This window comes from Cuculus canorus, chromosome 38, assembly GCF_017976375.1.
Source record: "Cuculus canorus isolate bCucCan1 chromosome 38, bCucCan1.pri, whole genome shotgun sequence".
Classification (NCBI taxonomy): Eukaryota; Metazoa; Chordata; class Aves; order Cuculiformes; family Cuculidae; genus Cuculus; species Cuculus canorus.
In genome coordinates this window covers 543,456-561,093 of record NC_071438.1, presented here as the reverse complement: position 1 = coordinate 561,093, position 17,638 = coordinate 543,456, and the positions used below count along the sequence as shown (strand labels likewise).

General features: G+C 52.3%; 1 protein-coding gene across 1 annotated transcript; it reads right to left on the bottom strand.

Moving 5' to 3' along the window:
- Positions 1–2,111: 2,111 nt before the first annotated feature.
- Positions 2,112–16,978, bottom strand: FUS (FUS RNA binding protein). The gene is made up of 14 exons (XM_054053036.1): positions 16,843–16,978; positions 14,245–14,269; positions 13,990–14,144; positions 13,772–13,910; positions 12,429–12,595; positions 10,505–10,682; positions 9,113–9,147; positions 6,393–6,425; positions 4,934–5,040; positions 4,466–4,595; positions 4,271–4,369; positions 3,430–3,550; positions 2,396–2,541; positions 2,112–2,300 (listed from the first exon to the last, which is right to left on the bottom strand). Exons 1-14 carry the CDS (start codon positions 16,853–16,855, stop codon positions 2,140–2,142), a joined length of 1,509 nt encoding a protein of 502 aa, XP_053909011.1. The 5' UTR covers positions 16,856–16,978; the 3' UTR covers positions 2,112–2,139.
- Positions 16,979–17,638: the final 660 nt, after the last annotated feature.

Genomic DNA, 17,638 nt, shown 5'->3' with positions numbered 1-17,638 from the left:
ATCCCGCGGGGGCTCTGGCCACGCCCCCTCACCCCCACATAACCACACTCCCCCGTTAAACGCCATTAAGCTCTATAGGGCTCTGGCCACGCCCCCTCCACCCCATATAAGGACATAACCACGCCTCCGTTAACTCTAGTAAGCCTTATAGGGTGCTGGCCACGCCCTCAACCCCATATAAGGTAGTGGCCCACGCCCCCGACTGCTGTGGTCACGCCCCCTCTACTTCAGACACGTGGCCACACCCCAACCCCATATAAGGCAGTAACCAAGACCCCCTCCCCCCAATTGACTCCTAGGGGGGCTCTGACCACGCCCTGTTGCCCATATAAGGTCATGACCCACCCCCAATTCAGAGACCCCGGAAGGGGCCACCCCCCCCCACCCCGAGCCACGTCATTAATGAGGCCGGAAGTGCCTCATTAGGCCCGCGTTCACTCTGGAGCCTAATGAGGGCGGCCCTCCCCTCAATCCAAAGGCAAAGGCTTTGTGTCCCCGAGACTTTAATGGGGGGCAGAAGGGGGGGGAGGGGGTTAAAAAGCGGGGGGGGACCCCGCGGGGGCAGAGGAGGAAGGGGGGGGGGATGGGGAGTAAATAAAAAAGGGGGGATGGGGGGGGCAGCTCAGTAGGGCCTCTCGCGGCGGTCCTGGCGGTGGTCGCCCCTGCGGAGAGAGAGAGAGAGAGAGACCATCGTTAGGGACCAGAGTGAACAGAGAGATCGTCATTAGGGACCAGAGTGAACAAACGGATCAGGGCTGGGGTTAACAGCTGCCATCAGTAGGGCCCAGGGTTAACAGCAATCGCAATTAAGGCCCACTCTGGTCATCATTAGGGCCCAGAGTGAACAGACAGATCGTCATTAGGGCCCAGAGTGAACAGACGGATGAAGGGCTGGGGTTTAACAGCTGCCATCAGTAGGGCCCAGGGTTAACAGCAGCCGCAATTAAGGCCCAGCCCCGCTATTAACTCTGACCCATCAGTAGGGCCCAGGGTTAACGCGCTGCCCCAACGGCCCCGCCCAACAGGAAGCAGCCACTGAGGCGTTCACCCTGGGCCCTAACGATGGCAGCAGCACCGCTGCGTGGCTGCAGAGGGAACCGCACCTCCTATCAGCCCATCAGTAGGGCCCAGAGTGAACAGGGCCTAAGGGTCAATGGTGCTCAGTAGGGCCCAGAGTGAACAGAGCCCAAAGATCAATGGTGCTCAGTAGGGCCCAGAGTGAACAGAGCCCAAAGATCGATGGTGCTCAGTAGGGCCCAGAGTGAACAGAGCCCAAAGATCAATGGTGCTCAGTAGGGCCCAGAGTGAACGGAGCCCAAAGATCAATGGTGCTCAGTAGGGCCCAGAGTGAACAGGGCCTAAGGGTCAATGGTGCTCAGTAGGGCCCAGAGTGAACAGAGCCCAAGGGCCAATGGTGCTCAGTAGGGCCCAGAGTGAACAGAGCCCAAAGATCAATGGTGCTCAGTAGGGCCCAGAGTGAACAGGGCCTAAGGGTCAATGGTGCTCAGTAGGGCCCAGAGTGAACAGAGCCCAAAGATCAATGGTGCTCAGTAGGGCCCAGAGTGAACAGAGCCCAAAGATCAATGGTGCTCAGTAGGGCCCAGAGTGAACAGAGCCCAAAGATCAATGGTGCTCAGTAGGGCCCAGAGTGAACAGAGCCCAAAGATCAACGGTGCTCAGTAGGGCCCAGAGTGAACAGAGCCCAAAGATCAATGGTGCTCAGTAGGGCCCAGAGTTAACGGAGCCCAAAGATCAATGGTGCTCAGTAGGGCCCAGAGTGAACAGAGCCTAAGGGCCAACGGTGCTCAGTAGGGCCCAGAGTGAACAGCGCCCAAAGATCAATGGTGCTCAGTAGGGCCCAGAGTAAACAGAGCCCAAAGATCAACGGTGCTCAGTAGGGCCCAGAGTGAACAGCGCCCAAAGATCAATGGTGCTCAGTAGGGCCCAGAGTGAACAGAGCCCAAAGATCAACGGTGCTCAGTAGGGCCCAGAGTGAACAACCTCCAGCACCTGTGGAGCTCAGAGCACAGCGTTAACTCTGGCACCTACTGATGGCTGCGCCCCTCCAGAGCTTTTGAGAGCCACTATCACCATCAGTAGGTTCCCGAGTGAACAACAGCACCGCTCCCATCGGCCATCTTACCTGGAATCCATCTTCCCCGGTCCGAAGCCACCCCGGTCGCCACCTCGACCCCCACGGAAACCTCCCCGGTCGCCGCCTCGGCCTCCCCTGTAGCCGCCGCGGTCGAAGCCTCCGCGCCCGCCGCGCCGCTCCTCGCCGAATCCGCCGCCGCCGCCTCCTGGAAGAAGGGACGATGACATTACGGCGCCGGCGCAGCCCCCAAACCCCCCCCTCCCCCCCGTCCCCCTTTTCCTCGGCCCCTCCGGCACTCACCCATGTGGTTGCCGCCGCCGCCGCGGCCGCCGCCGCCGCCGCCGCCCGGGTATTTGCCCATGTGAGGGCCGCCGGGGCCCTCGGGTTTGGGCGCTTTGCATTGGTTGCACTCATTGCGCCAAGAGAAGTTCATGTTCTCGCAGGCGCTGCGGGGAGAGGCCATCGTTAGGGACCAGGGTCAACGGGGACAAGTATGGCCTCCGCTTGCCGTCGTCAGTAGGGCCCAGGGTGAACAGGGACAAATAGAGCTCAGTTGGTGATCGTCAGTAGGGCCCAGAGTTAACAGGGACAAATAGAGCTCGGTTTGTGATCGTCAGTAGGGCCCAGGGTGAACAGGGACAAATAGAGCTCGGTTTGTGATCGTCAGTAGGGCCCAGGGTTAACAGGGACAAATAGAGCTCGATTGGTGATCGTCAGTAGGGCCCAGGGTGAACAGGGACAAATAGAGCTCAGTTTGTGATCGTCAGTAGGGCCCAGGGTGAACAGGGACAAGTAGAGCTCAGTTTGTGATCGTCAGTAGGGCCCAGGGTTAACAGGGACAAATAGAGCTCAGTTGGTGATCGTCAGTAGGGCCCAGGGTGAACAGGGATAAGTAGAGCTCGATTGGTGATCGTCAGTAGGGCCCAGAGTTAACAGATCATCCTTAGGGCCCAGAGTTAACAGGGATAAGCACAGCTCGGTCTGCGATCGTCAGTAGGGCCCAGGGTTAACAGACCATCCTTAGGGCCCAGAGTTAACAGGGACAATCGCAGCCCGGTCTGCGATCGTCAGTAGGGCCCAGAGTTAACTGGGATAAGCACAGCTCGGTCTGCGATCGTCAGTAGGGCCCAGGGTTAACAGGGATAAGCGCAGCTCGGTCTGCGACCGTCAGTAGGGCCCAGGGTTAACAGGGATAAGCACAGCTCAATTTGTAGTCATCAGTAGGGCCCAGGGTTAACAGACCATCCTTAGGGCCCAGAGTTAACAGGGATAAATAAGCACAGCTCGGTCTGCGACCGTCAGTAGGGCCCAGGGTTAACAGCCCCAGCACTCACGGGTTGGGGCACTTCCAGTCCCCGGCGCGCTGTTGGCCGCCGCCGCCGCTGGGGAAACCGCCGCGGTTGCCACCGCCGGAGCCTCCTGAGCCGCCACCGAATCCCCCGCGTCCCATGGGCCCTACGGGGCCGATTTGGGGGTCCGAGTTAACAGCAGCCACGAGCGGGGACCGCGTATTAAACACAGCCATCAGTAGGGCCCAGAGTGAACGCGCCGTAGCGAGCTGAGAACGGCAGCGCGGCGTTCACTCTGGGCCCTAATGATGGCCGAAAGGGGATTGGGGGTGAAGAGGTGCGATTTGGGGGCCAAAAGGGGGGGGATTTGGAGGTGAAAAAAGAAGGATTTTTGGTCAAAACGTGGGATTTGGGGGCGGAGAAATGGGTTTGGAAGGGGAAAAAGCGCCGTTTTAGGGACAAAAAGCGCTGTTTTGGGGAGAAAAAAGAATTTCAGGGCGAAAAAGCGTCATTTTTGGGTAAAAAAAGGGAGATTTTGAGGTGAAAAGGAAGGATTTTAGGGTGAAAAGGGGATTTGGGGGTGAAAAGAGCGCATTTTGAGGTGTAAAAGGGTGTTTCGGGACGATGAAAGTCTTTTGGAGTGAAAAAAAGAGGATTTTGGGGTGAAAAAAGAGTAATTTGAGGTGAAAAAGCACAATTTTACGGCGAAAGGAAACCATTTTCAGATGGAACAGAAGGATTTGGGGGTGAAAAGAAGGGATTTGGGAGCAAAAAGGGTATTTTGGTGTGAAAAACCACAATTTTCGGATGAAAAACCAGGATTTGGAGGTGGAAAAAGGGGATTTTGGGGTGAAAAAGCGGGATTTTGGGGTCCCCGCTCACTCACCTCCGCGCCCACGGCCACCTCGGCCTCCGCCGCCGCGGTTGAAGTCGGCGCGGCGAGTGGCGAAGGAGACTTTGATGGGGTTTCCGGAGAATTCTTTGCCTGGGGAATAAAGAAAAGGGGTTTAGAAGTGGGAAAGAGGGGCGTGGTTAAAGGGAAAGGGGCGTGGTTAAAGGGAAAGAGGCGGAGCTTCTTTACCGTCAAACCAATCGATGGCGGCTTTGGCCGAGGGGGGATCGTCGAAGGAAACGGTCGCCTCTCCCTTCAGCTTTCCCGTCTCCCGGTCCGTGTACAGATTGATCATGGGCTGCCCCGTCTTCTTGTTGGTCTGCGGGAGGGAGCGACACGCTAAGGACACGCTAAGGACACGCTAAGGACACGCTAAGGACACGCAGAGGCCACGTGGGGATGAAAACACCCAACGCTCACGCTAAGAACACCGTAAGGGGATATTGGGGGGTGAGCAAAGACGCGCTAAGGACGCCGACACGCTAAGAACATGCTTAGAACACGCTAAGGGTTTGCCACGGGCGAGGACACGCTAAGGAGCGGCGCGAATTGGGGTAAACCCATAGGGTGGGGCGTGAGACGGGGACGTGAGGAGACATAAAGCGGGACGGACACGTTAAGGACACGCTAAGAACACGCTAAGGACACGCCAAGGACCTTAATGATGCCGATCTGCTTGAAGTAGTCGGCCACGGACTCGATGGTGACGTTCTCGCCGAGGCCCTGCACGAAGATGGTGTTGTTGTCCGAGTTATCCTGCTCGCCTGAGGGGAAGAGCTCGTTAGTCCCAGGCCCCTTTGCCCACTAATTAACCCCAAGCCTCCTTGTTTACCCCCCCCAATTAAGCCACTTGGCTTCTCATTAGACCCCTAATTAAGCCCCCCCCCCCCGTCCCCTCATTAGCGCAATTCAGACCCTCATTAGCCACTCAATTAAACCCTTTGCCTCCAATTTAGCCCTAATTAAGTCCCTCACCTATTGTTAGCCCCCTAATTAAGACCGCTTCCCCCTAATTAGCCTCTCCATTCAGCCCCTTGCCCCTCCTCATCCCCCTAATTAGCCCCATCCTCACATTAGCCTAATTAAGACCCTCATTAGCCACTCATTCAAGCTCCCTATTTAGCCCTAATTAAGCTCATCCCTCGTTAGCCCCCTAATTAAGCCCCTTTTCCTAATTAGCCTCTCCATTCAGCCCCTTGCCCCTCATCATCCCCCTAATTAAGCTCCAGCTCCTCTCATCAGCCCAATTCAGACCCTCATTAACCACTCAATTAAGCCCCTTACCTCCTATTCAGCCCTAATTAAGTCCCATTAACCCCTAATTAAGCCCCACATCCCTTATTAGCCTCGTAATTAAGCCCCTTGCCCCCTAATTAGCCCCATTTCTCCTCATTACCCCCAAACTGAGCCCTCTTGCCCCTCATTAACCCCCTAATTAAGCCCCTTTGCCCCTCATCAACCTCCTAATTGGACCCCTTGCCCCTCGTAACTCCCTAATTAAGCCCCTTTGCCCCTCATTAACCCCCTAACTGGACCCCTTGTAAACCCCTAATTAAGCCCCTTTGCCCCTTATTAACCTCCTAATTGCACCCCCTGACCCTCATTAACCCCCTAATTAAGCCCCTTTACCCCTCATTAACCTCCTAATTGCACCCCTTGCCCCTTGTAACCCAATTAAGCCCCTTTGCCCCTCATTAACCCCCTAATTAAGCCCCTTTGCCCCTCATTAACCCCCTAATTAAGCCCCTTTGCCCCTCATTAACCCCCTAATTAAGCCCCTTTGCCCCTCATTAACCCCCTAATTGGACCCCTTGCCCCTCATTAACCCCCTAATTAAGGCCCTTTTCCCCTCATTAACCCCCTAATTAAGCCCCTTTGCCCCTCATTAACCCCCTAATTGCACCCCTTGCCCATCATTAACCCCCTAATTAAGCCTCTTTGCCCCTCATTAACCCCCTAATTGCACCCCTTGCCCATCATTAACCCCCTAATTAAGCCCCTTTTGCCCTCATTAACCCCCTAATTGGACCCCTTGCCCCTCATAACCCCCTAATTAAGGCCCTTTTGCCCTCATTAACGCCCTAATCAAGGCCCCGTTAATTAACCCCCTCGTTACCAGGATCGTGCCTGGGCCCTTGGTCCCGCGGTCCTTCATCGCCACATGCAAAAATTAAGAGTCCGAGCGTTAATTAAGGAGCAGCGACGGCCGAGCCAAACCCCAACCCCTCCCCCACCCTCCAAAAAAAACCCCAAAAGAGGGAAAATACAGCAACAAAACCAACTTTCCCGCCTTTTCCTCAGCCCCAAAGCCCTCTGCTGGGGGGAAAACCCCATTTTTTGGGTCAGAAACCTCCTTTTTTGAGGTGAAATTACCATTTTGGGGTCAGAAACGCCCATTTTTAGGCCATAAATCTCCCTTTTTGAGGAGAAAGACCCATTCTGGGGTCAGAAACGCCCATTTTTAGGCCATAAATCTCTCGTTTTGAGGCGGAAGACCCATTTTGGGGTCAGAAACGCCCATTTTTAGGCCATAAATCTCCCTTTTTGTGACCAAAAACCCATTCAAAACCCATCTTTGGGTCAGAAATCTCCCTTTTTAAGGTGAAATTACCATTTTGGGGTCAGAAACGCCCATTTTTAGTATATAAATCTCCCTTTTTAGGACATAACTCTCCCTTTTTGAGATGAAATTACCATTTTGGGGTCAGAAACGCCCATTTTTAGGACACAAATCTCCCTTTTTGAGGTGAAATTACCATTTTGGAGTCAGAAACGCCCATTTTTAGGACACAAATCTCCCTTTTTGAGGCAAAACCACCATTTTGGGGTCAGAAACGCCCATTTTTAGGACATAAATCTCCCTTTTCAGGACACAAATCTCCCTTTTTGAGGTGAAATTACCATTCTGGGGTCAGAAACGCCCATTTTTAGGACATAAATCTCCCTTTTTAGGACACAAATCTCCCTTTTTGAGGTGAAATTACCATTTTGGAGTCAGAAACGCCCATTTTTAGGACATAAATCTCCCTTTTTGAGGTGAAATTACCATTTTGGGGTCAGAAACACCCATTTTCAGGCCATAAATCTCCCTTTTGAGGTGAAATTACCATTTTGGGGTCAGAAACACCCATTTTTAGGACATAAATCTCCCTTTTTGAGGTGAAAAACCCATTTTGGGGTCAGAAATACCCATTTTTTGGACACAAATCTCTCCTTTTGAGGCAAAAGACCCATTTTGGGGTCAGAAATACCCATTTTTTGGACACAAATCTCTCTTTTTGAGGCAAAAGACCCATTCTGGGGTCAGAAACGCCCATTTTTACGACATAACTCTCCCTTTTTGAGGCAAAACCCCCATTTTAGGGTCAGAAACACCCATTTTCAAGTCAGAAATCTCCCCTTTTGAGGCAAAATACCTATTTTTGGGGTGAGAAACACCCATTTTTAGGGCAGAAACCTTTGAGACCAAACCCATTTTAGGGTCACAAACGCCCATTTTCGCTACAATCCCCCTTTTTTAGGGATGAAACGCCCCATTTTATCACCAGAAACCCTCGTTCTCGGCCCCAAAACCTTTCTTTTCGGGGGGAAATACCCCATTTTGGGGTCCAACCCCTTTCCTTTTGAGGTAAAATACCCCCTCCTGCGTTCACAAACACCCGTTTTTCTCATTAACCCCGTTTTTAGGCTCAAAATACGTATTTTTGTCATCGCAAACCCCTCCTTTTAGGCCAAAACCTCTTTTTTTCCGGGTGGGACACCCCCGTTTGCGGTCAGAAACGCGGTTTTAAGTTAAAACCCTCACTTTCTACAGTGAAATACTCCGTTTTCAGGTTGGAAACCCACATTTTTTGGGGTGAAAACGCCCATTTTCTACGTCAGAAACTCCCGTTCTGAAGGTCAAAAAACACCTTTTTTTTTTTGAGGGTGAACCCCCCATTTTTTAGGCCCCTCCGAACACTCCAGGTTCGTCGCTCGCCCCCAAAACGCAGCGGGGGCGGTCCCTGAAGCCACCGTTTCCCCAATTCTGGGGGTTTCACCCCAAAACCGAGGCCACCTGGCGCCCCCCAGGGTGAATCTTTTTTGTTTGTATTTGACCCAAAACACTGCTTTTTCTCCTCAAACCACCACCAGCAAAGCAACCCCCTGAGAACGGGGCGAAACCTCTCCGGATCGGGAGCCCCGGACGCTCCGTGCGCGGTCGGTCCAGTGCAGCGCTCACCCCCCCCTTTTTTGGGGGCAAAAGCGGCTATTTCACCATTTTACACCTTTTTTAATCCACCAGCCTCAGGTCACCGGCATTTACACAACCCCCAAATTCCTTATTTTCCACTTTTTTAACCCCTAACAGCGTTATTTTTCACTTTCCGTGCCCCAAATCACGTTTTTACGTCCAAACTCATCCTTTTTTCAGACCCAAAATCGTCGTTTTTGGTTTTTTCTCCCCCAGAACCAAACTTTGCACCAAACCTCCAGATATTTCTCGTCTTTTTCCACCGCCACATGCAACTTTCGGACCTAAAAACCACCTTTTTACCAACCGCCTCCCGTCAAAAACCACCGCTTTGCCAACGGTCGCCATTTTTCACCCGCTCCAAGGGGTGTTTTTTTTTGTGAGCGTTGAGTCGCGCTTATTTTTGGCCTCTTTGCCCCCTCAAAACAGTTTTTGGGGGTTCAAACCCCCCCGACGGTGTCACCTCTGGCGGCCGCAGCTGGAATTTGGGGCTTTTTCACCCCAAAACACCCCCTGGACGAGGCTGTTTGTGGAAAGAAGGGGTTAAAGACACACAGATAGGTTTTGTTTTTGGGTTCAAATGCCGAACTCTTGGGACTTACCACCGAATTTATTGAAGCCACCACGCTCACCACCGCTGAGGAGATAAATTGGAAGATAATGAAGGTTTTTTTTAGCCCCTACCTAAAAATGTTCAAAGGGGGGGGAAAAAACGGGGGAAAAAGGGGGGAGAAAAAGGCAGTTTTGGGGCCAAACCCGCCTTTTTGAGCAGTTTCCTCCTTCCTGAGCCATTTTTGGGGGGGGCTGAAAGGGGGGGGAGTATATGTGTGGGGGGGGTTGGGGGTCTCCATCCGCCGGCGACGTTTCATCTCGGACGCAGCAGCCGAGGGGGGGGGGGGGGGGCGGGATCCAAAAAACTCATTCAAAAACCCATTTTTTGCCTTTTTTTGGCTTAAAAAAAGAAGGGGGGGGCACCCCCTCTGCCTTCAGCCGAGCCCCCAGCGGGAGCCTCCCCCCTCCCCGCCGCTCGGCATCGCTTTTCCCCCCTTCGTTCCTGGTTTTTGGGGGGTTTTTGGGGGGGCGGAAGCCCTTTTTCTGCGTGGTTTGTTATTTTTTTTTTAAGTTTGGTTTTTTTTTTTTGGCATTTTTCACCCTTTCTGCCTTTTTTTTTTTGTTTTTATAACCCAAAAAGAGCGGAGAATTGGGAAAGTTTCGCTGCCTTTCACACCTGCAGCACACAAAACGCAGAGTTTGTTAACAGGCACAACAGCAGCGGCAAGACAAACAAGCACCCGCGCCTCGCCCCCGCCGATACTCACCTCGCCGCCCCAAAAAGCGGCTTTTGCCACCCAAAAACGGGGGGGGCGACGCGCACGCAAACCCAAAACCGGTTTTCATTTCATTTAAAACCACCGTTATAGTCGTTTTGGTGTTTTTTTTAGGGGGCATTTCCTCGTCCCTTCGTGCACCGGGACACCACAAAGACACTTCCACTCCAGGTTAGGACCCATCAATCGGTGTCAAACATCACCCAAAAGCCAAAACCGGGGTTTTTTTTCCCCGGAATCAATGTTTTTGTTTCTGCAGTGACCTCGAAACCAACCGTTTTACTCTCTTTTTTCCGTTCAGTTCGTTAAACCTGGGGCGCGCGGCCCCACCGTGACCAGAGCCAGCACCGGAGGCTACAACGGACCTTGGCAACCAGGTTTGCTCAGTGGCTTTAGAGCTCTTTTTCCCAATAAACACCTTTTTCCCCCCATTCCGGGGTTGTTTTCTTACCACCTCAGGCGCCTCCAAACACCCTGAAAGGTTTGGTTTGTTTTTTTTAGGAGCGCTTGCGCCGATTTTGGTTCAAAGCCGCTCGAGCGGGAGTTGCCGCTCACCTCCCCCTCTCCCCCTTCCTCCCCGAGTCCGGGGGGTTTTTTTTGTTCCCAAAATCCCTGGGGTTTTTTTTTCCCCCCCAAAATCGCTATTCCCCCTTCGCCGACACCTACCCGAGGTTGCCTCCGCGGCCTCCCCGGCTCCCGCGGCCGCCGCGGTCGTAGCCACCTCGGCCGTAGCCGCCTCGGCCGCGGCTCCGTTCCTGCTGACCTCCGCCGTAGCCGCTCTGCTCCTGGTAGCCACCGCCGCCGCCGCTGCTCATCGACGACTGCTCCTGCCCGTAGCTGTTGGCTACAAACACAAAACGCAACTTAAATACCCCAAAATGCCCTTTTTTGGCCCAAAATTGACTCCCTGCCTCTCATACATAACCATTCCTGCGCACAACCAGCGGCTACAACTGCCAACAAGGCCAAAAAATGTGGGGTTTTGACCCAAAGAAGACTCTCTGCACCTCAAAGACAACGTTTCACACCTTTAGCTGTTGGCTACAAACACAAAACGCAACTGAAATACCCCAAAAAGCCCTTTTTTGACCCAAAAACAACTCCGTGCCTCTCATACGGAACCGTTCCTGCCCACAACCAGCGGCTACAACTGCCAACAAGACCCAAAAATACCATTTTTAGACCCCAAAAAGACTGTCTGCCCCTCAAAGACGACGGTTCACACCTATAGCTGTTGGCTACAACCACAAAATGCAACTTAAATACCCCAAAATGCCCTTTTTTGACCCAAAAATGACTCCCTGCCTCTCATACGGAACCGTTCCTGCGCACAACCAGCGGCTACAACTGCCAACAAGACCCAAAAATACCATTTTTTGACCCCAAAAAAGACTCTCTGCCCCTCAAAGACGACGGTTCACACCTATAGCTGTTGGCTACAACCACAAAATGCAACTTAAATACCCCAAAATGCCTTTTTTTGACCCAAAAATGACTCCGTGCCTCTCATATGGAACCGTTCCTGCACACAACCAGCGGCTACAACTGCAAACAAGACCCAAAAATGTGGTTTTTTGACCCAAAGAAGACTCTCTGCTGCTCAAGGACAACCGTTCTTGACCGTAGCTGTTGGCTACAACCACAAAACACAAATGAAATACCCCAAAATGCCCTTTTTTGACCCAAAAACGACTCCCTGCCTCTCATACGGAACCGTTCCTGCGCACAACCAGCGGCTACAACTGCCAACAAGACCCAAAAATACCATTTTTTGACCCAAAAAAGACTCTCTGCCCCTCAAAAATGATGTTTCACACCTGTAGCTGTTGACTACAACCACAAAACGCAACTTAAAAACCCCAAAATGCCCTTTTTTTGACCCAAAAATGACTCCCTGCCTCTCATACGGAACCGTTCCTGCCCAGAACCAGCGGCTACAACTGCCAAGACGACCAAAAAATGTGATTTTTTGACCCAAAGAAGACTCTCTGCTGCTCAAGGACAACCATTCTTGACCATAGCTGTTGACTACAACCACAAAAACAAAATTAACACACCTAAAAAAGCAGTATTTGGCCTCAAAACAGCTTCCTGTGGCTCAGGGGTAACTGCTCCTACCCATTAACTGTTGCCTACACCACAAAAAACAAATTAAACGACCCAAAACTGCTCTGTTTGACCCCAAAAAGACCCCCTGCCGCTCGCAGGCAACCGTTCCTGCCCGTAGCTGTTGGCTACAACTGCAAAAAAGACGTTAACATCCCCAAAAACGCTCCGTTTGACCCCAAACCATCTCCGTGCTGCTCATGGACGACTGCTCCTGCCCATAACCGTTGGCTAAAGTTGCAAAAACCACACAAAAATGCTCTTTTTTGACCCAAAAATGACTCTCTGCCGCTCGCTGATAACCACTCCCGATTGTAGCTGTTGGCTGCGACCACGAAAACCAAATTAACGCAGCGGAAAATACACTTTTTAGCCCCAAACCAGCGGGCGGATGCCCGTTCCTGCCCACAGCTGTTGGCCGCGACTCTAAAAACGAAGCTAAGCCACCCAAAATGGCCCTTTTTGTCCCCAAAAGGGCACTCACAGCCGCCGCTGCCGCTGTTGTACTGGTTCTGCTGGCTGTAGCTCTGGGGCGGGTTGTAGGACGACTGTTGGCTGTAGCTCTGCTGCTGCCCGCTGTAGCTCGACTGTTGGTTGTAGCCGCCGCTCGGCGGTTGTCCGTAGCTGGAACTCTGCGATCCGCTGCCATAACTGCAGGGAAAAAAAAAGCAAAAATGACCCAAACTCGGCTTTTTTAGACCCAAAACTGTCTTTCTTAGACACAAAACGGCTTTTTTGAACCCCGAAACGTCTTTCCGTGACCCAAAAAGCGGCTCCCTTAGGCCCAAAATGGTTCTTTCAGACCAAAAACACCTTTCCAACACCCAAAACCACCTTCCCCACACCCAAAACCACCTTCCCCAGACCCCCAAACACCTTCTCAGACCAAAACATCTTTCCCAGACCCAAAAAAGCTTTTTTAGCCCTCAAAAGCAGCTTTTCTAGACCCAAATCTGCCTTCCTAGACCCCAGAAGTGGCTTTTCCAGACACAGAAATGGCTCATTTGAACCCAAACCCGCACTTCTAGACCCAAAAGCGGCTCTCCAACACCCTAAAACCACATTTCTATACCCAAAAACACCTCTCCCACATGCAAAGACAGCCTTTGGAGACCCAAAAGTGCCTCTCCCAGACCCAAAATGGCCTTTCTAGACCCCAAACCCACCTTCCGAAGACCCCAAAATCGGCTTTTCTAAACCTAAAACGTCTTTTCTAGACCCAAACGCAGCTTTTCCAGACCCAAAAACAGCGTTCCTAGACACAAACCCAACATTCCTCGACCCAAACCCGGCTTTCCTTGACCCAAACCCAACTTCCTACACCCAAACCCAAGAAACGCCTCTCCGAGACCCCAAAAATGGCTTTTTTTAGACCGCAGGATGACTTTTCTGGACCCAAACTCATGCGTTTTAGCCCCAAAAGAGCGGGGAGGTTGGTACCCACCTCTCCCTGACCCAAATACGGCCCTTCTAAACCCAAAAGCGCCTCTCCCACACCCAAAGACGGCCCTTCCAGACCAAAAAGTGCCTCTCCCAGACTCAAAACGGCCTTTCTAGACCCAAAAATTACCTCCTGAAGACCCCAAAATCGGCTTTTTTAAACACAAAATGTCTTTTCTAGGCCCAAACACAGCTTTTCCAGACCCCAAAACAGCATCCCTAGAAACAAACCCAACATTCCCAGACCCAAACCCGGCTTTCCTTGACCCAAACCCAAGAAACGCCTCTCCTAGACCCAAAAATGTCTATTTTTAGACCTCAGGATGACTTTTCTGGACCCAAACTCGTGTGTTTTAGCCCCAAAAGAGCGGGGAGGGCGGTGCGCACCTGCCGGTGGAGGAGCTGGCCGCCGGCGGCTGCGAGTAACTGGGATACGAGGAGGGTTGGTACGAGGTCTGCGAGCTCTGCCCGCTGCCGTAGCCGCCGGTGCTGCCGTAAGCCTGCGGCGTGGATTGGGTGCTGTAGCCTGGCGAGCGAAACCGGGGTGAAACAACCCATAATGAACCCCAAAAAAAAAGAAACTGGAGAGGTTTTGGGGTGCTCACTGCTCTGGGTTTGGCCGTAGGATGAGCTGTAGCTGTTCTGGCCGTAGCCGGAGGTGTCGGTGGATTGGCTGTAGCCGCTGTAGCTCTGCTGGCCGTAGGGTTGGCTGCTCTGCTGCGAGTAACCCTGGCTCGGCGGCGTGGGGTACGCCCCGTAGCTGCACGGAAAACGGCAAAAAAAGAGGTGAAACAGACAAAAAAATCACTTTTTTAGCCAAAAAACAGCAAATAGAGAAAAAAAACCACGTAGGGTCGTACCTCTGCGTCGCCGTCTGGCTGTAATCTGCGGGAAGAAACGCCCCAAAAGACACCGTTAGTCGCTCAAATACACATAAATCCGCCCGAATGCAAACATGTTTTAACTATTTATTCAAAATGAACAATTATTTAGGGCAAAAACGGAGGTATTTGGCGTTTATGGCGCTCAAAACGGATAAACAGAAATGTATTCCCGTGATTTGCTCAACGTTAATATCGCTGTAGTGTAAAATAAAGCATAAAAACAACTGTGTTGGGGATTTATTGCGCTCCAAACACCCAAATGCCAAAATATTTCCGTTACACACTCAGAATTATTGGATTTTGATCCGTTTGTTGCATAATAAGGGTTAAAACGGGCAGTGTTACGCATTCCTTCTACTCCAGAACAATCAAATATGAATATATTCCCATTGTTAGCACAAAGTCATCAATTAATTATCAGTTTAAGGTAAAATAGAGCACAAAATAGGGGACGTTCAGCACTTATAATGCTAAAACCACACCAATTTTAGTGTATTTTCACTATTTGCTCAAAATAATTCAGTATTTTATCACTTCAGTGCAAGTTAAAAGACAACGTGGGGCGCTTTGGGCTCTTATCGCACCCAAAACACCTCAATATTTCCATCATTTGCCCAAACTTATCAATGATTTATCATTTTTCCTGCAAAATAAAGCACAAAACGGGAGGAATTGGGCATTTATCCCGCTCTAAACACCCAAATGTGAGTATATTCCCGCTACGCGCTCAGAATGTGTCAATGTTTATTGTTTTAATGCAAAATAAGGCACAAAATAGAGGGTTCTGAGTTTGTATCGGACACAAATAATTCCCGTTGAGCGCTTTAAATGACCATTTATCGCCTTAATCCACAACAAAAAGGCAAAATGAGGCGTTATTAAATGTTTCTCATGGTTATAACAACCAATTACAAAGATATTTCCCCCATAACCCAAAATATTTATTGATCCACTGCAAAATTAAGCAAAAAAATGGACGAAATTGGATATTTATTGCTCTCAAAACATAGAAATATTAACGTATCTCTGCTACAACCTCAAAATCACTCAATATTTATCGCTTTAGTGTAAAATGCAGTAGAAAAAGGGGCGTTTATCGCCCTCAACGCACCCAAATATGAACGTATTTCCTTTATTTGCTCTAAAATACCAAATATTTATTGCATTAACGTAAAATAAAGGACAAAACGAGAGATTCCGGGCGTTCCCTCGGCTTCAAACACTCAAATGTGAACACATATCCATTATTTAAGCGAAATTATTCATTATTTAACACTCCAGTGCTAATTTAAGTGCAAATCAGGGGTTTGGGGGCTGGAAAAAAACACCCAAAAGTGAATTTATTTCTCTTATTTTCCCTGAATTATTCATTATTTACCGTTTTAGCGCAAAACAAACCACAAAAGGGGGGATGTGAGGAGACTACGCGCTTGAAAGCTTTCAACACCCACTTCAGGCACAAATATCCCAACAGGAAAAGCAAAAGAGGACCGAATTTAACGCCAAAAAGGCAAAAAATAGTGAAAAGTGAGAGATTCCCCTCAGAGAAAGGGCGGTGCCCCCACCTTGGCCTCGCCTGGACAGAAACTGAGAGGATTTAACTCAAAATGAAGGGTTTAAGCGGTACACGAAGGGCTGAGGGAGTCTGCGAAGCGGGTTTGACCCGTTTTTGGCGGTTTTTAGCCCAAAATAAAGGGGGGGGGGGGGGCGCCCTGGGGTGGTTGCAGGGGGCGTGGCCGCCGCCTCAGAGGAGTCAAATTAATGGGCGTGGCCACAGCCCCATAGGCATCAATGGGAGTGGGCGTGGCCACTTTTCCATAGGTATCAATGGAGTGGGCGTGGCCAGCGGGCCCGCAAAGCGGTTATAGCCCCGGAGACGGATAAAGACCCGGATGTGGGACTGCGGCACGGCTTCTGCGCATGCGCGGATGCCGCTCCTTCGGGGCCACCGCCCCCCCGCCGAGCTCGCGCGCATAAAATGGCGGCGGTGGCGCAGCTGGAAACGCCGCGCGCACAAAATGGCGGCGGCAAAGAGGCGGAGGAGGGGGAAAAAGGCGGCACAAAGGCTCTCCCAAATCAATGCAAAACCAACTGTTTTTTGGCCCAAACCTGCACCGAACTCTTCACAGCGTTGCACTGAGACCCCTTCAAGGTTGCATCGAGCTCGCTCGCCGTTGCGGGGAGCCTTAAAAGCCTGCACCGATCCCCCTCCCTCACGATGTATTGGGGTCCCCAGAGGCTACGCTGAGGCCCCCGTGGGGTGCCCTGAGCTCCCCCCATCGCATTAATCTTCCTCTCACTGCACCGACGCCTCACTGCACGGCACTGCACTAAACTGCCGCCCCCATTGCATTCACCCCATTGCCCCCCAACGCACGGGGCCTCCGCAGAACACACCCCCATATTGCATTGAACCCTCTTTCATTGCACCGACGCCACCGCCCCATCGCATCGAGCCCCACGCCGCGATGCACAGGGGCTCCCCAGGACGCACTGAGCTCCATCCCCACCTCCCCCGTTTTGGGATACACGGGGGCTGCGCTCCCCCCCCGCCCCGCCCCGCCCCGCCGGTACCGTTAGAGGCCATAGCGGTGCCGCTCGCTCCTCCACGTGGCGCCCGCACTGCGCCCCCGCGCGCCCGCTCCGCCCCTTTTAAAGCCTCCGCCGGCGCGCGCCACCGCGCCCGGAAATTGGGGGGGGGAGACGCTTTACACTCTACCTTCCCCCCCCCCCATGTAGGTGAACAATGGTACAGCCCGGGTGAAGGGGGCGTGGCCAAAGGGGCTGCGCGGCCAATGGAGTGCAAAGAGGGCGTGGCCAAGGGGAGCGCGCCGTTATGGCAGTTAAAGGGGGCGTGGCCAGAGGAAAACGCAGCAAATGGAGTGTAAAGGGGCGTGGCCAAGGGGGAGAGCGGTTATGGGTGTGAAGGGGCGTGGCCAATTTGTTAATTAGTCTAATAGGCTATGGGGGCGTGGTTAATTGGGTTAATGAGCGCAAAGGGACAGAGGGGGCGTGGCCAAAGGGGCTGTGGGGGCTAATGGGAGGCAAAGGGGGCGTGGCCAAGGGGAGAGCGCGGCTAATGGGGGCTCAAGGGGGCGTGGCCAATGGGGTTAATGAGGTGGGTGGGGGCGTGACCACAGAGAAGAGGCGTGGCAATGGGGTAAAGGGGGCGTGGTCAAAGGCGGGAGGGCGTGGCCTGTGAGTGGGCGGGGCAGAGGGAGACCCCATAGAGCCCCACACTGCCCCATAGAGACCCCATAGACTCCATAAACCACAGCCCCATAGACCCTATAGACGCCGCCCCATAGATCCCTGACCCATAGACCCCGGTGCCCCATAGGCCCCAGCCCCACAGCTCCTGCCCCATAGA